Source organism: Bos indicus x Bos taurus, chromosome 15 (assembly GCF_003369695.1).
Source record: "Bos indicus x Bos taurus breed Angus x Brahman F1 hybrid chromosome 15, Bos_hybrid_MaternalHap_v2.0, whole genome shotgun sequence".
NCBI classification, from domain to species: domain Eukaryota; kingdom Metazoa; phylum Chordata; class Mammalia; order Artiodactyla; family Bovidae; genus Bos; species Bos indicus x Bos taurus.
The window spans coordinates 77,540,435-77,564,585 of NC_040090.1; the positions used below are offsets into that span (position 1 = coordinate 77,540,435).

Consider the following 24,151-nt stretch of genomic DNA (forward strand, 5'->3'; position numbering starts at 1 on the left):
AGATGGAAAGTTCTTAAAGATTTCAGGATGACAGTTATGGGTAAATAATTTGTCAAAACCTATCAAACTATACATTTAAAATATGATAATTTAGGGACTCCCTGGTGGTCCAGTGGTAGAGACTTCACCTTCCTATGAAGGAGTGTAGGTTCAGTCCCTAATGAGGAAGCTAAGATACCACATGCCTCGTGGCCAAAAAATCAAAATATAAAACAATATTGTAAAATTCAGTAAAGATTTTTTTAAATAGTCCACATCAAAAAAATATGACACAAATATGTAAATATATTAGGTAACACTGTTATTTATTTCTCTTAACATAATTTAAGTTGTAGCTATACCATTGGAAATATTTTTGAAATAATGTATATTCACATTGCTTGTATTTTGTTTTTTAAAGTTTGTATACATCATGTGTGTATTTTTGGTTTGAAATAAGGTGCTATTGTAATTTTTCTTGGCATTTTGTACATAAATTTTTTGAAGAAATGGTAACTTCTCAAAGATGTGAATAAATACGTTTTATATTTAAAAATAATAAATTATTTGATTATTACTAGTTTCACTCCATTCAGTTCAGTTCAGTGGCTCAGTCGTGTCTGACTCTCTGCGACTCCATGGACCGCAGCACGCCAGGCCTCCCTGTCCATCACCAACTCCCAAAGTTTGCCCAAACTCATGTGCATTGAGTCAGTGATGCCATCCAGCCATCTCATCCTCTGTCGTCCCCTTCTTTTCCCACCCTCAATCTTTCCAAGCATCAGGGTCTTTTCAAATGAGTCAGCTCTTCACATCAGGTGGCCAATGTATTGGAGTTTCAGCTTCAACATCAGTCCTTCCAGTAAACACTCAGGACTGATCTCCTTTAGGATGGACCAGTTGGATCTCCATGCAGTCCAAGGGACTCTCAAGAATCTTCTCCAACACCACAGTTCAAAAGCATCAATTCTTCAGTGCTCAGCTTTCTTTATAGTCCAACTCTCACTTCCATACATGACTACTGGAAAAACCATAGCCTTGCCTAGATGGACTTTTGTTGGCAAAGTAATGTCTCTGCTTTTTAATATCCTGTCTAGGTTGGTCATAACTTTCCTTCCAAGGAGTAAGCATCTTTTAATTTCACAGCTGCAGTCACCATCTGCAGTGATTTTGGAGCCCCCCAAAATAAAGTCAGCTGCTGTTTCCACTGTTTCCCCATCTATTTGCCATAAAGTGATGGGACCAGATGCCACAATCTTAGTTTTCTGAATGTTAAGCTTTAAGCCAACTTCTATGTTATGAAATTTTACTCCATAAACATACAATAACAACCAAAAAATGAGTGCATTTTACTGTAGATAAGTATATCTCAATACAGTTGATTTAAAAATTAAAAGACAAAGCATGTTAAGTCTGCTGCTACTGCTACTGCTGCTAAGTTGCTTCAGTCGTGTCTGATTCTGTGCAACCCCATAGACAGCAGCCCACCAGGCTCCCCCATCCCTGGGATTCTCCAGGCAAGAACACTGGAGTAGGTTGCCATTTCCTTCTCCAAGGCATGAAAGTGAAAAGTGAAAGTGAAGTCGCTCAGTCGTGTCCAACTCTTAGAGACCCCATGGACTGCAGCCTAGCAGGCTCCTCTGTCCATGGGATATTCCAGGCAAGAGTACTGGAGTGGGGTGCCGTTGCCTTCTCCAATGTTAAGTCTAGTACAATTTATATCAGTAACTTACAAGCAAAGCTTGAAGCTGATCACAATGTTTCATTTTTTTTAGTGCTAAGAAAAATTCTGAGAAAAAAAGTTTGGTTTAGTGAAAAATTCTGAGTTAAAAAAAGAGTTTGCTGAACTTCTTTTTAGGTGCTTTGGGAAATGAAGCAACCACAGACCTAGGCAAAGAGAAATGTTAAAGCCACAGACATCATACTTATGTCTAAAAGGACCTTCTAATCCAGATTTCTATATCTCATTAGATGCAGTCTTGATGAAATTCTTGTTAGAGTCATAGAGCTTTTAGGAGCCTCATTATCAATTAAAATAACTGTTCCAAAAGCAGACACTGAAGGAGCTGTGCTTTGCTTTGTTCGAGTAAGGTTGAAGGAAGTGACAGGCAGGGAATAAAGGCTAGTAATATCAAACTCTAATAAACCATTTGCAAAACATTTACAGTAGTATATCAATAAGTACTAACTATACAAACTAAAATATTTTTAATCTGTAACTGACTTCTTTGGTTTCTCAGTTTATTTTCAGGGCTAAAAAAAATACTAAATTTTTGTTTAATATCAGAATATTTAAATTTTCTAAAATTTGTGTAAATTTATTTCTACATATGTTATGCTGATTAATGCTTTTTAAATATCTGTGTTATATGTGTGAAATTAGAAATAGTTATAAACATTGACTATACCATCACTGCAGATGGTGACTGCAACCACAAATTTCCAAGGAAGCCTGGCTTCAACAATACATGAACCACGAACTTTTAGATGTTCAAGCTGGATTTAGAAAAGACAGATAAACCAGGGATCAAATTGCCATCATCTGTTCGATCACAGAAAAAGCAAGAGAATTCCAGAAAAACATCTACTTCTGCTTCATTGACTATACTAAAGCCTTTGACTGTGTAGATCACAACAAACTGGAAAATTCTGGAAGAGATGGGAGTACCAGAGCACCTTACCTGCCTCCTGAGAAACCTGTTTGCAGGTCAAGAAGGAACAGTTAGAAACAGACATGGAACAAGGACTGGTTCCAAATTGGGAAAGGAGTATGTCAAGGCTGTATATTGTCACCCTACTTATTTAACTTCTGTGCAGAGTACATCATTGGAAATGCTGGGCTGGAGGAAGCTGGAATCAAGATTGCTGAGAGAAATATCAATAAAATCAGTTATGCAGATGACACTACCCTTACGGCAGAAAACAAAGAGGAACTAAAGAGCCTCTCGATGAAGGTGAAAGAGGAGAGTGAAAAAGCTGGCTTAAAATGCAACATTGAAAAAACGAAGATCATGGCATCCAGTCCCATCACTTCATGGCAAATAGATGGGGAAACAATGGAAACAGTGACAGACTTTATTTTCTTGGGCTCCAAAATCACTACAGATGGTGACTGCAGCCACGAAATTGAAAGATGCTTTCTCTTTGGAAGGAAACCTATGACAAACCTAGGCAGCATATTAAAAAGCAGAGACATTATTTTGGCAACTAAGGTTCATCTGGTCAAAGCTATGGTTTTGCCATTAGTCATGTATGCTTGTGAGAGTTGAACCATAAAGGAGGCTGAATGATGAAGAATTGATGCTTTTAAACTGTGGTGCTAAAGAAGACTCTTGAGAGTTCCTTGGACTGCAAGGAGATCAAACCAGGAAATCCTAAAGGAAATCAATTGTGAATGTTCATTAGAAGGACTGATACTAAAACTGAAGCTCCAATACTTTGGCCTCCTGATGGCAAAGAGCCGACTCATTAGAAAAGACCCTGATGCTGGGAAAGATTAAAAGTAGGAGGAGAAGGGGACAACAGAGGACAAGATGGTTGGATGGCATCACTGACTCAATGAACATGAGTTTGAGCAAGTGCCAGGAGATGGCAAAGGACAGAGCAGCCTGGCATGCTGCAGTCCATGGAGTTGCAGAGTTGGAACAACTGAGTGACTGAACAACAACAATCTTGGAATAGCTATGACAAAGCTACATAGTGTATTAAAAAGCAAAGGCATCACTTTGCTGACATAGGTCCATATAATCAAACCTATGGTTTCTCCAGTAGTCATGTATGATGTGAGATTTGGATTACAAAGAAGGCTGAGCCCCAAAGAAGTGATGCTTTTGAACTGTGGTGCTGGAGAAGATTCTTGAGAGTCCCTTGGACTGCAAGGAGATCAAACCAGTCAATCCTTAAGGAAATCAACCCTGTACATTCTTTGGAAGGACTGGTGCTGAAGCTGAAGCTCCAATACTTTGGGCACCTGATGCGAAGAACTGACTCATTAGAAAAGAACCTGATGCTGGGAAAGATTAAAGGCAGAAGGAGAAGGGGACAACAGAGAATGAGATGGTTGGATGGCATCACTGACTCAATGGACACGAGTTTGAGCAAACTCCGGGAGTTGGTGATGGACAGGGAGGCCTGGCATGCTACGGTTCATGGGGTGGCAAAAAATTGGACACGACTGAGCGACTGAACAACAAGAATACTTTGAAGTGATCATGAAATTTTATTAAAAACTGATAATTTCCATTAGATTACATTGAAGTAATGATGAGACTCTTACTGTAAAGAATTCATGGAAATTATTACTGTGCTAAATCTCCAAAAATGAGCCATTAAAATCAATAGTTCTCAGTCTTAAATCCACATTAGAATTCCCTGGGGAATTTAAAAATAATAATACCAGTGCATGCACTCCATCTAAGTATTAAATCAGCAGGATCCAGGCATGTTTTCATAAACATCTTATATTTTTATAGACCATGAGATTAACTTTTATAAGAATGTATAGCCTTACCAATAGGAAAGTCATATTAGAGTCATAGGGCTTTTAAGAGCCTCATTCAAGTCCAGTCCAAGTCTCAGGAAAAAAAAAATACCCTTTGTAAATAACTATGTTTCAGAATTTCACATGCTGTTATGAAACCTTCAGGAAACTATTCTCTGAATGGAACAGCAATAGCAAAAATTATTTTCTAAGCCATAACTAATGGCTAGGATAATTGAGTAGTTACTTTAAGGTGAAGAAACTAAGGCAAATACATTTTATTGTCTTTGTTGGCTCCCTCTTTTTCACTGTGAGGACTGCTCCAGGGATATGGATTATTTATATACCTATACTGTCTGTAGTCATATTACTCTCTTTTATGTGCCAAGTAATGGTGGTATGTTGAATCATTTTTGTTGACACTTAAAATTTCTAAGCTATAAAACAATGTTCTTTTTTTTCTTTCAGAAATTTCGTGATGAAGTTAATCAGATAATAAATTCTGAAACCCTCTCAAGTATAGACAGTCTTGAGGCTGGGGAACGTGAAGAAATATATTTAACACTTAATAAGGAGCCTTCCACATCAGTCCAGCAGCAGAATTCTATTTCTCTCAAATTAGCAAATCTGCAATCAACTAATCTAAGCTGCTTTGGTGAAGATAAACTGTCATTCTCTAAAACTCAACACATAAATAATTGGCTTATAAATATAGATGATCCAAATATTTTCTCAGGTATTTTTAGTAAACCTAATGTTCTCCCTGATTCAAGTAAATGTTTTAATAGTAAAGAACAAAATCCATCTGCTCTGAGTAGAACTGAGGAAAGAGGCGTAAATACTGCTAATAATTCAGTAGCCGTTCTACATAGTCCATCCATATTTGTACAAGATAAAAAAAGCAAAAACACATCTGAAACTAGTGTTATAAGGACAACTGACTCCTCTTCTGGAGCATTCAAAAGGGAGAGACCATTAGTTACTGAGAGCCCAAAATTTAAATTCAGCAAAGCCTGGGCCACTCCAGATTCTCTAACCCAGGAAATCACAATAATTTCAGACCAAGAGAAATATTCTGAAATGACTCAAGAAAATAGAACTACTTCAGTTCCTACTTCATTTGTACCTTTGGCAACACCTTTAGTTCTGCCATCGAATACACAATCAGCTAGGCCTTTACCAAAGAGCAGTATACACATAAAAGAAATTGACCCAGTACAGTGTTCTGATAAGTTAGGGGAAATGAAAGACATTAAAGATGAAAAGACAAAATATTCTAATTGTAATGAGGAAGACTTGTCTTCATTTTCAGATAATTTTCAAGTAGCCTGTATACTTCACAACTCTGATTCAGAAGATAAACAGAAAATACATGAAGCATCAAAATCATTATCTAATATAATTTCTAACTGTGACTTAGTCAGTCAGCACAAGAAAATGAAATACAATATTTGTGAGAAGAATAGTGTGAGATTTCTTAAAAGTATTTTAAAGAAAGAATCTAAATACGAGCATGATTATTTTAAGGCACTGGTTACAAACCAAGGCTTTAAGTTAGGAAATCAAAAAGCTGCAGATATCAGAGATAGTATTGAATTAACAAAAGAAAAAGGGAAAAGTGCAGAAACTCCAAAAACTATTAAAAAACTGAGATGGTTTGATGAAACTGGCAATACAAGGAAAAATGCTGAAGATAGTCATTTGCTAAAGAGTAGAAAAAGAGTATCTCAACAGTGGTCTCAACCATCCCACATTCGAGCTAAAAGTGGTGCTGCCAGCAACATGCCTAGTATTCCTGCTTCTGCTGTGGATTCTGCTAATAAAAAAGAGCCCAAGGACGATTTTATCTCTGAAAATGTCACTGCTTTAGGAGGATCTGGAACAGACCATGTGCCTTTGAACTGTTTTATACCTTCAGGTTATAACACTGCTAAACAAGCCTGGCCAGACTCCACAGAGGAGGAAAGTATATCCCCTGTAAAGAGTGGTGGTTCCAAAACTCAGAAAACTAATCCACAAAGGAGTGAAGCGAAAGTCATTAGAAGAACAAGATCTGCTAAAGTCCAGTCAGGCTTTGTATGTATGAACAGAAAAGGCACTGTTACTCGACCACAGTCTGCGAGCAAAGCCAACACATTTGTACAGGCTCAGGGTAAATTAATTGTACCTCATCCTCCTCCTACATCTCAATTAAATATTAGAAGTTGTAAAAATGTACAAGCATCTCAGTGTCAGTCTGTAATGCCTGAAAATTCTCAAAACATCAGTACATGTAACTACTTTAATTCAAAACATATGCTTCCAACAGAATACAAGTTGAATCAGTGGAATCAAGAAAGTAGTCTTCCACTCCCTCATGTCTGTTCTGACTTAGTCACTGTGATGCCAGCTCTACCATATTGTTCTTCGGAGTGCCAAACGTTAACGAAAATAAATCATTCACATGGCAGGCAAACTGTTGTCCCGCAAGATGGGACGTTATATTGCCCCCAAAGACATCCAACATATGAAGAAAGTCATCCCTCTGTGACTCTTAAAACTACTAGAGAAGAACTGGTTCCCTTGTGGAAAAGACAGCATAATATTCTGGGTCAAAATGAAAAGGCTGCTGGTAAGAATAAATTTATATATTTTTATAGGTAAAATGTGAAGTTTTTCTTGTTGTGGTTTGATAATGTACCTTACAATATATTAAAATTGAACAATAACAGCCTTATAGAAATAACATCACCCATAATATTGTACCTTTGTCTGTCTGGTAGCTAACACTTTTAAGCAAATGACCCAACCTTTGCTTAACTAAAATTAGAAACTTTTGCTAACTTCTGTTTTTTCCATGACTTGTTAGTTTAAAAGAGGGAAGACAAGAAATGTGATTTGATTCTTATCCCATATCATTCTGTTATTACTGCAGTGTTATAGTCAAAATTTCTGTCAAAGTAAGCACAGTGGAAAATATTTGTTTAAATTATTCTAAACAGGTGAATAAATGTGATTATAATACTTTTCTTTATTCTTATTTAAAATATTTGTTAAATTTAATTGTTATTTGCCAACAATAGGTGTGCCTAACCCTCTAATTATCTTTCCAAAAGAGGGGCAGCTCTGTTTTAATTGGCTATGTATGGAAGGTTTCATATGAAGGAAAAAAATATAGAATTCCTTTAAACATTTTTGAAAATTAATTCTCTGTTATGCCATTGCCCTTAGTGGCCCTTGTTGACTCTTCATGAGCTACTTTCCTCTAAAGGAATGGACTACAGGCCCATACATTTTTCTACTAGTAGAAATCAGATGACTAGTCAGAAATACATAAGATTTGAGAAAAAAATCAGAAAAGCAACTCTTTCTTTTCCCAAAGGTATGAATAAATATTAAGATATAAAGTGAGAGTTAGTTTAGATTTAATATTTTCACCTTTCTTCAATTGGCCCATGAGATTTTAAGAACAAATATTTAAGAACAAATATCATTTTGATATTTGGCAAAACTAATACAATTATGTAAAGTTTAAAAATAAAATAAAATTAAATTAAAAAAAAAAAAAAGAACAAGGGATTTTTTTTGACTTCTTTACCTTATCCCCAGATTTTAACAATGCCTGGCACTTAATAAGCACCCAAACTTTTCTTAAACTGAATGGACACAGGCCATGTTAGCAGATGGGAAGCTAAATGCAAAAACTCTAGTTTTAAACTAGATTTTTAAATAGTATTTCTCTCACTAAAGGTTTTGCTTTATTTTTATCCAGCCACTTCACAGTGTAACTTTAGTTTTCACACTACTTCCAAAAAATGAAAGCATCATGTAGATTTGATATTTTAAAGGAAATTATGATGGTTAACTGTTTTGAATTTCTACTCTTTGCCAATTATAGTAGTAAGTGCTTTATACATATTATCTCATTTAAGCCTCACAGCAATCCTAACAAATATGTATTTTTTAAAACCTCATTTTGCAAAGAAGGAAATAGAATTGCCAAAAGTCAAGAGCTATTATCAATAAATAGCAAAAATAGTATTTTCATTCAAATATCTATGATTTCAAGTCCCATGCTTATTCTACTAAAACTATGTAATAAATATAATCATTAAGAAAACATATGTCTGAGATGATCAGGAAAAGCATTAGGAAATATAATTTCCCAATAGCATAAATATAAAAATATAACATATGAAAATTATATTCTCATTCTCTGATAAAAGAAAAAATATATATTGTATATATAATCTGAGAAACAAATATTTTTCTAACATATAATCAAAGTTGGGGCCTTTGTATAAGAAATACTGGAAAAGTTTAATATTTTTAGCCATGTTTTTAAAGAGAAATGTTGAAAGTGTTGTGTATATCCATACTTTTTGTTCATTGTTTTGTTTTTATGGAAGTATAGTTGATGTACAATATCATATTAGTTTCCAGTATACATCACAGTGCTTTAATATTTTTATAGATTATACTTCATTTAAAGTTATTAAAAGCCAATGGGTATATTTTCCTGTACTGTACAATATATCCTTGTTGCTTATCTATATTTTACATAGTAGTTTGTATCTCTTAATTCCATACCTCTATCTTGCCTGTTCCCCCTTTACACTTCTCACTGGTAACCACTGGCTTGTTTTCTTTTTTTTTTTTTTTTTTTGGCTTGTTTTCTATACTGTGAGTCCATTTCTGTTTTGTTATATACTTTCATATGTCTTAGTTTTTAGATTCTGCAAGACAGTGATAACAATACTGTTTTTATTCTCTGTCTGCCTCATTCACTAAGCATAATACTAAGTTTGTCCATGTTATTGCAAATGGAAGAATCTCATTCTTCTTATGGCTGAGTAATATTCCTCTGTGTGCGTGTGTGTGTACCACATCTTCTTTATCCATTCATCTGTTGATGGGCACTTGCATTTCTTCCATAACCTGGCTATTGCACATAATGCTGCTATGAACATTGAGGTGCACATAGCTTTTTAAATTAGTGTTTTCATTTTTATCATATATATGTCAAGGAGTGGAATTGTTGGGTCATACAGTAGTCTTATTTTTAGTTCGTTGAGGAAGCTTCATGCCCTTTTCCATAGTGACTGCACCAATTTACATTCCTACAGTATAGGAGAGTTCCTTTTCTCCACACCTTCTCCAGAATTTATTATTTGTAGACTTTTTAATGATAACACTTTGACTGGTATGGTACCTCACTGTAGTTTTGATTTGCATTTCTCTAAAACTTAGTGATATTGAGCATCTTTTTGTGTGCCTGTTAGCCATCTGTGTGTCTTCTTTTGAGAAATGTCTATTTGGGTCTTTTGCCTGTGTTTTTTTTTTTAATAGGATTATTTATTTTATTTTACTTTTTTGCTATTGAGTTATCCGAGCTGTTTACATATTTTAGATATTAACCCCTTATCACAAAGAGTCAGACATGACTGTGCAATTGAACAACAACAACAATTGGTCATATAATTTACAAGTATTTTCTCCTATTCATGAGGTTGTCTTTTTGTTTAGTTGATGGTTTCCTTTGCTGTACAAAAGCTTTTAAGTTTAACTGGATTTTCTTTATTTTTTCTCTTATTTCCTTTGCTTTAGGAGACAAATCTTGAAAAATATATTGCTATGATTTCTGTCAGAGTGTTACACTTATATTTTCTTCTAGGAGTTTATGATTTCCAGTCATATTTAGATCTTTAATCCATTTTGAGTTTATTTTTGTACACTGTGTTAGAGAATATTCTGATTTCATTCTTTTACACTTAGCAGTCCAGTTGTCCCAGCACCACTTATTGAGGAGACTGTCTTTTCTCTATTGAAAAGCAGAAAAGGTTAGTTGTCATAGGTTAATTGACCACAGTGGGTGGGTTTATTTCTGGGCTCTCTCTTCTGTTCAGTTGATCTATGTGTCTGTTTCTGTGCCAGTACCATGCTGTTTTGTTGTTTATTTCTATACTTATTTTTTTTTATTTTTTTATTTTTTAACTTTACAATATTGTATTGGTTTTGTATTTGTATTGTATCAACATGAATCTGCCACAGGTATACACGTGTTCCCCATCCTGATCCCTCCTCCCTCCTCCCTCCCCGTACCATCCCTCTGGGTCGTCCCAGTGCACCAGCCCCAAGCATCCAGTATCGTGCATCGAACCTGGACTGGCGACTCGTTTCATATATGATATTATACTTCTTATTATTGTAGTTATACTTAGAAAATATAATACTAACAAAACTTTGTATGTTCAGTCATTCAAACATTGTTTAAAACTGTTTTAAATATTAAACATTTCAAGTGAACCCCTTGTTAATACTGAATTATAGTTCTCAGGGCTAAGTCATTTCGTATCTGAATCTGCAACCCCGTTGGCTGTAGTCTGCCAGGATCGTCTATCCACAGGATCTCTATCCACAGGTATTCTCCAGGCAAAAATACTGGAGTGGGTTGTCATTTCCTATTCCAGGGGATATTCCCAACCCAGGAATCAAACCCACATCTCTTATGTCTCCTGTGTTGGCAGGCTGGTTGTTTACCATTAGTGCCACCTGGAAAGCCCATGAATTATAGTTCAGTGAGCATCTATTCATTTTTTTCTACTCTACTATTTGCTATGGCATTTTTATTCTCATAGTCAGTGTACCCAGAGTTGACAGTTATGGATGGTGTCTTGCTCTCTGTTAGCATATCCAAAACTCTCCAGCAAAACTTTCAGTAAAAACTCTATTCCATGAAACCCAAGCCATTCAACTGTACCAACTTCTGACCTTTCAAGTCATTTTCCCCTGAAGATGACTTTGATATCTAGTTCACAGTCTTCCTTTATTGGAAAAGTCTTTGCCAATATACTGGTGACTCAGCATTCATGTGAGCGAACGATCCAACACCCTGATCTCTCTCAATCCTTTCTTACCTCTAGTGATTTTCTGTACTAGTGATTTTCTAGTGATTTTCTGCCTCAAGTACCCATTCCCTTTGTCATACTTTGGACTGGGTCAACATCAATAACTTCCTTACTTCTAAAATTAGTAATTTAATTTACATTTTTCTTTCTGATTGCAATATGCTTTTTGCACCAGGTGTTTTACATCAGTGGAATAAAATACAGTCTAAAAACAGACTCATATTTGAATGCTTGATTTTTGGCAAAGATGGTACTGCATAGCAGGGAGAAAGTACTTGTCTTTTTATTAAATGGTACTGAGTCAATTGAATGATTTTATGAAATTAGTAAAATGACTCTTAGCTCACACCATACACAAAAATCAGTTCCAAGTGAACTGTATATATGAATATGGAAAGTGAAAAAGAAATGCTTCTAGAAGATAATACAGGGAATGTGCTTATGACTTTGGGATGGGCAGAGATTTTTTATATAGACATAAAAAACACTAACCATTAAGAATAAGACTGAAACTTTTTCATCCAAAACACCATTAAACTGTAGAGTGAAAGAAGATATTTATAATGCATAATACCAACAGAGAGTTCATGTCCAAAATATATAAAGAACTCCTACGATCAATAAGAAAAAGACAATGTAGTTATATGAGTCATGTTTGAACCAACAAAACAGAACCAGTAAGATATATTGTTTATTGCAACAGATTGGCTTACGTAAATATGGGGAACAGGGAATCTAAGCAAGTACAGAATTTTTAGGGCAGGCCAGGAAGAAGGGCAGAAACTCATAGCAATAGATGAAACTTGCCATTCACAGGCAGAATTTTGTATTCTCTCAAAAAAGACTTACCTGTGAGGCCTTTGACTTAATTGACTCAAGTTCACATGGGTTATCTAAGATAATCTCCATACTTAAAGCAAACTGATAATAGACTTTAATAATATCTACAAAATACCTTCACAGGAATACATTAGTGCCTAATTGAACAACTGGGGACTGTAGACAGGTGACATATCAAAAAAACCATCACACCAATTTATTTTAAAGGCAGTATATTTGAATTAGCTTTTCATAAAGTAGGCTTATCAAATAGTAAATTAACATATGAAAGACTTCAACCTCAGTCTTCAGAAGAATTCATATTAAAATAATTAGATAAAATTACATCTGAAGGGCTAAAATTTTTACGCTACAATGCTGTTAAGAAGGATGTGTGATGCCTGGGAGCTCACATCTACAAAGTTTGAATATATGCATATCCTATGACTCAGCAATTCCAGACCTGCAGATGTGTGTGTGTGTGTGTGTGTGAAATTCATTCATATGTAAAACAGAAGATATGTACCAGAACTTTCATAGCAGTTTTATAGCCATAATCTAGAATAATCTCAAATGTTCTTCAGTGCTATAATATGTAAAGTAAAAGTTATTCATTCAGTGTAATACCATAATAAAAAATGAATCAGCCACTACTAAGAAACAGTAACATGACTAAATCTCACATCAGGATATCGTACAAACGAAGCCAGTCATAAAAATGCATATTATATTCCATTTCTATCAGGTTGAAGAATAGGTAAAACCATGGATGGGGTTATATGGAAACAGGTAAGAAGGAAAGCTTTTTCAGTGCTGGTAATGTTCTATTTCTTGACTTGGGTGTCTGCCATCTGGGTGTGTCTACCTGAATACTTACAATTTGCACATGTTTCTATAGGCAGCTGTACTTCAGTTTTTTAAAAATCCAAATGATGTTGACATACTAAATACTTTGAAATCTGATTGCAAAAAGAATGCTTTGTTTTCTTCTCCAGGGAGTATTAAAAATACCTTCAAGGATTCAAAAATTTGATTACTAGAAAAGATCAAAGATACAATTGAGCTTAGCTCCCATACTTTATGGATGAGGAAACTGATACACATAAGGAGATTATATACCCCAAGATGACACAGGTAGTTCAAAGCAGAGCCAGAATTTTGTATTGCAGCTGAATTTATTCTTACCGTAGAATAAATCTAGTTTTCATGAGATCAGAAATGTAATTAGAGATACTGAAGCAAATTATTCTAGATATAAATTAGGTAGCATTTACTATGTGCCAGTCAATATTGTAAGCACTTTACATGTGGAAACAAGTTTAATTCTCTCAATAGTTTAGTGAGTAAATAATAATACTCCCATCTTATAAATGAGGAGAATGAAGCAGTGAGAGGGCTAATAACTTGTGTAAGCCACATGACTAGGACTAATGGCAGACCCAGGGTTAAAATTCAGGCATTCTGTCTCTGTTATCTCTACTGTTAATTACTTAGCTATTATGCTTATAATTAAAAACAAAAACAACAAAAATACCTCTCTCTGTAAGAAGATGGAGATAATCTTATTGTGGTGATTATTTTGAAATATATATGTTACCTACTAATCACATTGTATACTTTAAACTTAAATATGTTATATTGTCAATATTTCACTAAAGCTGAAGAGTATAAATTAATTTTTAAAACTCTGAATAACCACAAATTTTTCAGTGATACACATTTTTAAAATAGTACATTCATCTAATACAGTTTGTCAAAAGTACAAAGTAACAAAGTCATTAATCAAATGAATAATGGCATGAAGATTTAAAATCATCTTTACCAGTTGAAGTGATAAACCAAAACTAAAAAACTATGTAGAGATAACTATAGTCATGTATATGCATTCAATACAATTTTAAAAAATTTTTAATTGGAGCATGGTTGATTTACAATGTTTTAGTGTCAGGTATATAGCAAAATGAATCTGTTATACATATATTCACTCCTTTTAAAATTATTTTCCCACATAGGCCATTACAAAATATTGAGCAGAGTTCCCTGTGCTATACAATAGGTCCTTTTCAGTTATCTATTTTATATATAGTTGTGTGTATTTATCATCCCAATCTTCCAATTTATTCCTCCCTCTCTGCATTCAATATACTTTTTTAAGTCTCTCAATTGTGAAGTGTATCTTACATACAAAATAATATACATAATATACAAGAACAAGTTAAAGACTAATAATAAAAGAACCCAATGCCCAATTTCAAAAACAGAAAATCACTGGTATTGTTGAAATCTCAACATGCCTCTCCTTGATTACATCCCCTTTCTCTCTTACAAAATGACACTATATAGACTTGTGTAAATGATTCCATGCTTTGCTTTATAATTTTACCATATGTAAATATATCTCAAACAATATATTATTTAGTTTTGCTTTAGTTTTGTAACTCATATAAATAGAACCATTTCACCTATATACTTCTATGATTTTCTTTTTTTCAATTAATTTTGTGTTTTGGATTCATTATTATTGATTAGTTTAGCTGCACTTCATTTGTATTTGTTTTGTATTACATTTCATTAAAATTGCTGTATTACAGTCTATGGAAATTTTTCATTTTCCTACTCCTGGCCGTTTGGCGTCTTTCAGTTTCTCACCTTTGTGAATAGTGCTTCTAGGAACAGTTTTGTACATCTGCTGATACACATGTTGCTGGGTATGTGTATTTCACCCAGGTTAAGTATACTGCCACAGGTAATGCCAAATTATTTTCTGAAGCAATAAGAGTGCCTTTACTACATGCTCACTAAACCTCCAGTAGTCAAACTTTTTAATATTTTCAAAAGTATGGGTGAGAAATGGTGTCTAATTATAACAGTTTGCATTGCCCTAGTTACTAATGAATTGAGCGTTTTTCATATCTTTATGCACAATTTGCATTTCCTTTTTTGTGAAATGTCTGCTCTTGGGTTCTGAGTTTTTCTTCCTTATTGATAGAAGTTCCTTATATCAATATATTCTAGGATTCTACATCAGTTATATGTATTGCATATATTTTCTGCCAATTTGTGATTTGTGTGGTCTTTTTTTTTTTTTTTTGCATTTTGCTTCTATCTATTTAGTTTGGCTTTTTTTTTTTAACAGAAGCAAGATATCTATCTTGACAATTTTTCTTTAAGAAAAGAAAAAATCAAGACAAAACTAAACAAACAAAAAAGAAAACTTTACTATATCTGTTAGAAACTTAATATAATTTTAGGTGATAATAACCAGATCTTTGGAAGTACTGCAATAGTCTACATTATTTTAGGCTATGTGTTTTAAGAGCTGTATATAAACAAACTGGAGTGAGCCAGAACTGTAGAAGGAGGGGTTGTGTCTGAAGGCCAATTAAAGGAGCTTAAGCCAAAGAGACATGTGCAGGCTCTGTACAAATGTTTGAAGGTTTATTATGTAAAAAAAGGAGGAAACAGAACTAAGTGAAGGGGTAAAACGTGCAAAAATGTTTTCAGCTCAGCATAAGGAGGAATTTGAGCTAATACCACCAACAATTGAGGAAGGTACCCCATGGAGAAGTGGCTCCCCATCACTTAAGCATTCAAGCACAGGTTGACGGTCCACCTCTGAGTGATTTAGGTTTATGAGCAAGAGGTTGAACTAATTAACATCTAAGATCTCTTCCAAAGTTATAATTTCATGAATGTCTCCAGAATTTCCCCTTGTTTATAATTAACAATACTACAGATTTTAAAATATGTAATACTTTCCTAAAGATTAGTAGCTTTATTTTGTGTTTTGGTAGTAATTCTATCATATTTAGAATTTTCATATGGGACAAGAGGTTTGGCTAGAGATGCCAGTACAAACTATATTAGTTTTGCAAAAATACCTATATTCTCAGCTATTATATTAATTAGTAAATAGTATTTAAGTTCATGTATGTGAATTGAACAAAACATGAACAGTTTTAAGCATATATTTTCATCTGTTCTTAGGATCAATCTATAATCCACAAAACTGAACATCTACACAAAGAACAATCAAAAGCAAATAATTATGCTACAAATCAAGAAAGTACAAAAGTATTGGTAGATCTTGCCTCCAGAAGATTTATTAACAGGCTGAAGGAAGAGAAAAATTATTGATACAGCAGTCATGTAACCAAGTTAATTTTCATTTAAGATATTTTTAGAGCTGTTCAAAAATAGAAAAATGGAGACTTTTCAAGATTTAGAAGACAATCCAAGCGTAATAAACAGTATTAAAACTTTATTGGTACCCAAATTATCTCACTATAAGCTATTAACATTTAACATATCTAGCATTTAACGTATCTAGCATTTAACGTGGAGAAGGCAATGGCACCCCACTCCAGTACTCTTGCCTGGAAAATCCCATGGACAGAGGAGCCTGGTAGGCTGCAGTCCATGGGGTTGCTAAAAGTCCGACACGACTGAGCGACTTCACTTTCACTCTTCACTTTCATGCATGGGAGAAGGAAATGGCAACCCACTCCAGTGTTCTTGCCTGGAGAATCCCAGGGACGGAGGAGCCTGGTGGGCTGCCGTCTATGGGGTCGCACAGAGTCAGACACGACTGAAGTGACTTAGCAGCAGCAGCATTTAACATATTTAGCATCCCCATATTGGAATAAACATAATACAGTGTTTTTTAAACTATTGATCATGACTCATTAGCAGGTTATAAATCAGTTAATGAGTAGTAACCAGAAATTTTTAATGAAATATAATTGTAGAATGTTCTAGAATAGAAACTACCAGAGGGCACTGTATATTTTAAGAGTAAATATGGTTCACAAAACTATATGTGCATCACAGGTTACAATGGAAGATATCTTTCTATGAGACACAGTCAAATCAAAATGAAAATTACTAGCATAGAGTAAGAGCTAGAATTCTAGATTTTAGAGACTGTTTGAGCTGGATCTCATCTTCGCCCTTTACTGGCTCTGTGACCTTGAGCAAGTTACTAACCCTTGCCTGTGCCTCAGTTTTTTTATCTATAAAAATAGTGATGATAATAGTGCCTATAGTATAGAACAAGGCCTGGGCAACTATAAATGTTCAACACAGTAGCTAAAATTATGTTAGTATTTCTTACTCTAAAAAGTCAGATGTTCAGTTACTAGCCAGCTTTCTTGAAATTTGAAAGCTTTTATGTCTTTGTTGTTATATAGATACAGATATTTACTTACTTATAGTGTATGTATATAATTATATATATGTTATATAGAGAAAATATACAGATAGTTAGCTATGGTAGCATAAATATCTGTGTTCTTTCAGTACATAATTTCAGCTAAAAATATTTGTATATTTTTTCCTACCTAAGCCTGTATGACAGAAGCACACATATACACTCCCAAGACATTTGTGTGCTTATACACACTCATTGCATTTTCCACCTTTCAGGCCAAGAATCTCATTAACTATGTATCATTGTTACTTTGTACTTTAGAACATAATGTTCCTTTTGACTCAAAGATCCTTATACTTGGAGGCCTACTACTCCTTTAAGACCAAGCTTAAACATAACCTCTATGAAAGCTTTCTTGATTCTCATAAAGGCTCTGTGTTTTCACTTAATTCTATTACAACTTCACTTACAGTTTATTCACTTTACTGTAATAATCCATTTAAATTTATATCCATTCTTCTGGAATACTTCGAGTTTTTATTGTACCACCATTAACAAAAATGTTGAGCAAATATCACATACGTATATACCATACATACATATTACTCTACTGATATATACATTAAGCACCTTAGCCAGAAATAGAAAAAATTTTTAACTGAGACAAGGATGAAATACAGACTTTTAAAATAATTTTTATATTTTGTATCTTATAAATCATACATTTTAAAATAATTATAAAAATAGTTTTATGTATTAACATGCAAAAATTCTCATATAGTATTAATAATTTTCTGAATGGTTTCAAATGTCTTATCAATTATGATGACTTCATTCTATATACCATCCTTAGATATCTCAAGGCATAATACACAGATTGAGGTTTATTGTTATTTTTTACAATTTTAGATTTATGATCCTTTGTTATAATGCAACTATACTGTCATTTTATTATGTGGCAAAGAGTTTGTATTGAGAATAAGATGGGTATCAGCTCTGTCTTTCTCATTCACATGTGCTTGCACTATTAGTATCGTCTTTATGATTTTGCAAGACTATGTTTTTAATTAGTCATAGAGAAAATAATAAGTAAAATAATAATAATAAAACATTACACATACAATAAAAGCCCTACAAAAGTCATTGTAGCCTCTTTTCCACTTTGTAAGGATTCATTCAGATATTATGCTATGCTATGCTATGCTAAGTCACTTCAGTCATGTCCAACTCTGTGCGACCCCATAGACGGCAGCCCACCAGGCTCCCCCGTCCCTGGGATTCTCCAGGCAAGAACACTGGAGTGGGCCGCCATTTCCTTCTCCAATGCATGAAAGTGAAAAGTGAAAGTGAAGTTGCTCAGATACTATGAGATATCCATAAATCCAGGGCACACATAAAATTCAGTGCATTGAAGGACACAAAAGAACACTAATGAAAATAACACTGCCAACCTCACACACTTAGAACCTCTGCTCTTCCTCCAAAATAACTGTTTACTGTATGCAATGTGCATACCTTGTATGCATACTATATGCATCTACCTTGCAAACTCACAAGGGTGCCAGTATCAATCATGTTTTACCACAGTAAATTTTAAATTTCTAGTTTTTAGTTAATAGAAAATGAAATTTTAACATGTTCTTCTTGTGCAACAGTGATTTGTTTTGCATATCCTCCTGGTGTTCTGCCACAACACTTTAGAGGTCACTGCTCTAAAGTATAGACCCCTCAAAAGCAGAGATGTTTAAATCTTTAAGGTACCTGTGTCATGTATAGTACATGTAAGAGAAGTTCAATAAAAGCTTGCCAACTGAATGAATGAAACTTAGGGTTTTCTGTGATGTTTGAAGGTAACTTGGAATTTTACAGTGGATATATACTGTCTACTCATGTAAATTTTGACTTTGTCGTGGTATTTGTTTAAGATTCTAGTGTTACAAGAAGAAAACGAATTGTCGAAAATAAGCACAAAATTCTTTTAGAGCAAAAAAGACAAAACCCTGGATCTGTAGGACAGAAGTACAGTGAGCAGATGAATGTAAGTACCACGTTAGTAGACATCTCCATTCAATAGTGAAAAATTCTTGGAAAACAGAATGTTCTTAAAGGTCTGTGCTCTGCCTGCAAACTGTTCCACAACATAAATGATATAGCCGAAGCCATTGTGAAGCACTGGAACTCTCTATGCTAGGAGCTTATTGTACTATCAGATCAGTTCAGTTCAGTCGCTCAGTCATGTCCGACTCTTTGCGACCCCATGAATCGCAGCACGCCAGGCCTCCCTGTCCATCACCAACTCCCGGAGTTCACTCAGACTCATGTCCATAGAGTCAGTGATGCCATCCGGCCATCTCATCCTCTGCCGTCCCCTTCTCCTCCTGCCCCCAATCCCTCCCAGCATCAAAGTCTTTTCCAATGAGTCAACTCTTCGCATGAGGTGGCCAAAGTACTGGAGTTTCAGCTTTAGCATCATTCCTTCCAAAGAAATCCCAGGGCTGATCTCCAAATGCTATATTCTAGTTTGCCTAAATGATCAGTTACTAATGAATATTTTAAACCAAGCTTAAGAAATCACATCATTTTATTTGTTATTATGTATAGTCAGCTCTGGGGAAAAGCTGAATTTATTCACAACAATATTAATATTTAGCTATACATTAAAAAGGGAAAAAAAGAAAAGTAAACCAGAGCCATTGAAAATAAAGCAATGTGCTTATAAAGACTAATATAGTTCCAGTGTGTTTAAATGCCCTCCTTGAACCTGAACTTCCTGGAAGACATGCCAAGAAGGAAAATAGAGTGTTGCATTGTTCTCAGGGGATATCGATAATGACTTTGTTTATATCATTGAGAATCTCCTATACAGGACCTTGAAGTTCATAATAGATATCTCCCTATTAACAGTCAGCAACAAATAAATAAGGAGTTTCCTGTGCTGTTTGAAATAGAGGCCTTCAGTAAAGGTCAGAAGCATAATAATGTGGATTTAAAAGTTAGTGGAGGCGATTCTGTGAGAGCTAAGTAAGTGTCACCTAAATATAACATTTTCTAGAGGTGTAATTTGATCCAAGGATTGTATTTAAAATATTTTTTAAAACCTAGATGGATGAGTGATACAATTTGTAAAGTTTAAAAATAAAAATTAAAATTAAAAAAATAATAATAATAAAAAAGAGAAAAATAAATAAATAACACCTGTGATCTTTAATAGAATTGAAAATAGAATGTTTTATGAAAAATTTGTATTTCAAGTTAAAGGTAGAAGGTCCTATTGTTTGAATATTGTAGGAACTATTAATTTTTATATGGCTAGTTATTAATATGGAGAACAATCAATCATGATTTAGCAAAACAAATTATTAGTTTTTTTATTTATGTAAATAATGCTGTCACATTACCAGTACATTTTTAGTGTTTAATAACAAACATAGTACTTAATTATAAATATAACTTCCTGATTACAAATGGAATAATACCTAGTAAGTCCTTCCTTTTTACCTTCCATGTTGTTCATATCAAACATCTCAAAATCTCTAAAGTCAACAATTTATCTTTATTTTCTCTTTGTTTTTGTCAATATATATTAAATTTATAAGTAATGTATAGTTGTTATAACAAAAAATGAACAAACTGAATTTTAAATGCCATTACTACTGTCCTCTCTAAATTCATCTCTGTCTTCCTGTGTCTTTTTCTGTTTTCCTGTGTGTTGCTCCTTTGCATTCTATCTTGCTGCCTTTAGAGTCCATTTCTATTTTTCCCAGAAGCTCCACTTCCACTTTCACATACTCACTCCACTTACACATCTACAAAAGTCTCATTAGCTTTAAAATAGGTCAGTGTTTCCTGACTCAAAACAGTTTTGAGGTTTCATTTTTTTTCATCCCTATTGTTTTGTTTTGATTTTTGGTTTGGGGTTGAGTTTGGTTTTGTTTTCACTCAAGAGGGTAAACAAGAATTCAGTTTCTATAGCACTGGCTCTTGTCACCTTGTTATTAGGAAATGTATTTTATCACACTGGATTTTTCCCAACCACTACTTCTGTGTGGAGAGAATCGAAAAGAGGTCAGTTCAGTTCAGTCGCTCAGTCGTGTCTGATTCTTTGCCACCCCCTGAACCGCAGCTTGCCAGGCTTCCCTGTCCATCACCAGCTCCCGGAGTTTACTCAAACTCATGTCCATTGAGCCGGTGATGACATCCAACCATCTCATCCCCTGCCGTCCCCTTCTCCTCCTGCCCTCAATCTTTCCCAGCATCAGGGTCTTTTCAAATGAGTCAGCTCTTCACATCAGGTGGCCAAAGTATTGGAGTTTCAGCCTCAACATCAGTCCTTCCAATGAACACCCAGGACTGATCTCCTTTAGGATGGACTGGTTGGATCTCCGTACAATCCAAGGGACTCTCAAGAGTCTTCTCCAACACAATGAAAGATAAAAAAACGCACAATTGCCACTTTGTGCCATGGTCTCAGTCCAGGTTGTCTCAAGTCTATAATGGAGATCAGGCAAGGCTATGAGAGCTATTGAAGCAGGGTTTTTGCAGAAACCTGCCTCAGTTACTCTTCCAATTAGACTGAACAAAGGCTAGGTATAGTCATAGCCAGGCAACTTTATCTAAGAATCATTTCTTAAAGTGGAACAGAACGAGAGTAAAGAATCAAAGTAGACCATATCCAGGGAAGGAGAGTTGGTATCACTCAAGAGTGTTGAATGGAAATGCTAGTTGCCAGTGCTCTGATATTTCTTATTGCCCAGTTCTGCGCAGCATTGAGGCAGCTGTTTCTTTTCTAAGTATTGTCATCTAAGATGCTTGCTTATCCTTGGCATAAAGCCACAATCAGAGACTTTTCAGTTAGTAATTGTCACCTACCCTTACAATGATAAACCAGCCTTAGGGTAATTTTTTACCTTTCCTTTAGTTAATACTTTTGATTAACACCCAACTTACTTCCCTCTTCCAAATGTCCAAGATGATATTGCAATCTGAAAATGTACCAAAATTGACATAAAACATTTTTCTAATCTTTAGTTACCATGAAAGTGGAAGTTACTCAGTCGTGTCCGACTCTTTGGGACCCCATGGACTATACAGTCCATGGAATTCTCCAGGCTAGAATACTAGAGTGGGTAGCCTTTCCCTTCTCCGGGGCATCTTCCCAACCCAGGGATCGAACCTAGGTCTCCCGCATTGCAGGCAGATTCTTTACCAGCTGAGTCTCAAGGGAAGCCCAAGAATACTGGAGTGGGTAGTGTATCCCTTCTCCAGGAAATCTTCCTGACCCAGGAATCAAACAGGGGTGTCCTGCACTGCAGGTGGATTCTTTACCTACTGAGCTATCAGGGAAGCCACTTAGTTTCCATAGAAAGGGCTTATTCTAGTAATTCCTAATTTCTGCTCCAAAAAAAGGAAATACGTATTATATGAATAGTGATAATTGAAAATAAAAACAGCAAATAAAAGTTTTTAAGCCAATATATATATCACTAATTTTAAATATGGAATTATATTCTGATTTAATATTCTATTTTTATAGAATTTTGGACAAAGTATCCAGCTAAGTTCAAGTGAGCCAAAACAAACTACAAGGGGTACTTCTAATATTGAAGAAGGTATGTTTTAGTTTAAACAGTTTCTTCTCAGCTTTGTTCCCAATGATTTCTTTTTTGTTGTTCTTACATATTTTCCACAGCTGTTACATATCACATGACTGTTATACCACCAATTAGGACCTGAATTCTCCTCACCCTGCACATTTAGACTGTTGCCAGTTTTTATTTGTTCTAAATAATAATATATTTAACATCTTTCTACATCAGATTTTTTTCCTATTTGATTATTTAAAATTAGAATACCTGGCTTAATTGGCACCCAACTAATATTTATTGAATGAAACTCTGTGTATTAAATGAGTACTAGGTCAAAGGAAATAAATTTTGTTGTGGCTTTTTTTTATATATTCCTGTAGCATTTTCATGAAAAGTATTATCATTCAAAATTCTTCTGGGGTGTATGTGAACTTAAGGTAAATATCACATCTCTTATTTGCATATATGACAGAGAAATGGTGTGTTATTAGTTCTTATTTGAGTACCTTTTACTAATAATAAGCTTAATTGTTTCTGTATGTGTATTTATTTTGGTGAATTATTTCTTCATATTCTTTTTTCCTATAAATATTGGAGTTTTAGTATTTTCTCACTCATTTCTGCAAACTCTTTAAATATCAAGGATTCTGATCCTTATGCTAGTTATAAATGTTTTTACTACTTTATTATGTGCATTTTATTCCACTTATGTTTTATTTTCACATATACAAGTCTTACTTTACATTTTTTCATTTAACAAATAATTATTGAGAGCTAATTTCCTGCCTGCAACTAAATATTTTGGATACATAATAATTAATCAAACATGTAAAAAGTCTTGGCCTTCAGAATTTAAAATCTATTTGGGAAGACCAACCTCAAAAAATTTGTTTTTGGTTTTGTCTTAGTGATTTGTGCATTACCAAAGAAACTTTCCGATGAAGAAAGTTAGAAATGTTTCTTTTCCCTCTAGATTACTTTAATGATTTGATTCATTAAACTTAACTCTTTAATTCCTTTGAAATTTGTTTAAATAGATGATGTGAAGTGAAACTCCAAAGTGCTTATTTTATAAGCAACAAGCTAAGTTATTTGACTCATCTTCTTTGAAGTATTTGATCCTTCTATAGTCATATGGTCTTTTATTTGGTCAGTTTCTAAGCTTTCAATTCTGTCCAGCTGATCATCTAATTTTCTAAAATTTCTGTAAGTTCCTTTTCTCTTATCATCATAATTGCTATTATAAGACAAT

At 34.3% G+C, this 24,151-nt stretch overlaps 1 protein-coding gene across 8 annotated transcripts in view; it reads left to right on the forward strand.

The window, feature by feature from the left end:
• The window catches only part of CEP126 (centrosomal protein 126), a 140,386-nt gene that overhangs the window by 77,227 nt on the left and 39,008 nt on the right, over positions 1-24,151 (forward strand). For 6 of the 8 annotated variants that reach the window (XM_027563919.1, XM_027563918.1, XM_027563920.1 and 3 more), the window contains 3 exons: positions 4,928-7,070; positions 19,240-19,352; positions 22,848-22,923. In XM_027563919.1, coding sequence (XP_027419720.1) covers positions 4,928-7,070; positions 19,240-19,352; positions 22,848-22,923 — 2,332 coding nt within the window. The remainder of the gene's footprint in view (positions 1-4,927; positions 7,071-19,239; positions 19,353-22,847; positions 22,924-24,151) is intronic. The other 2 variants (XM_027563921.1, XM_027563922.1) reach the window with 2 other exon arrangements.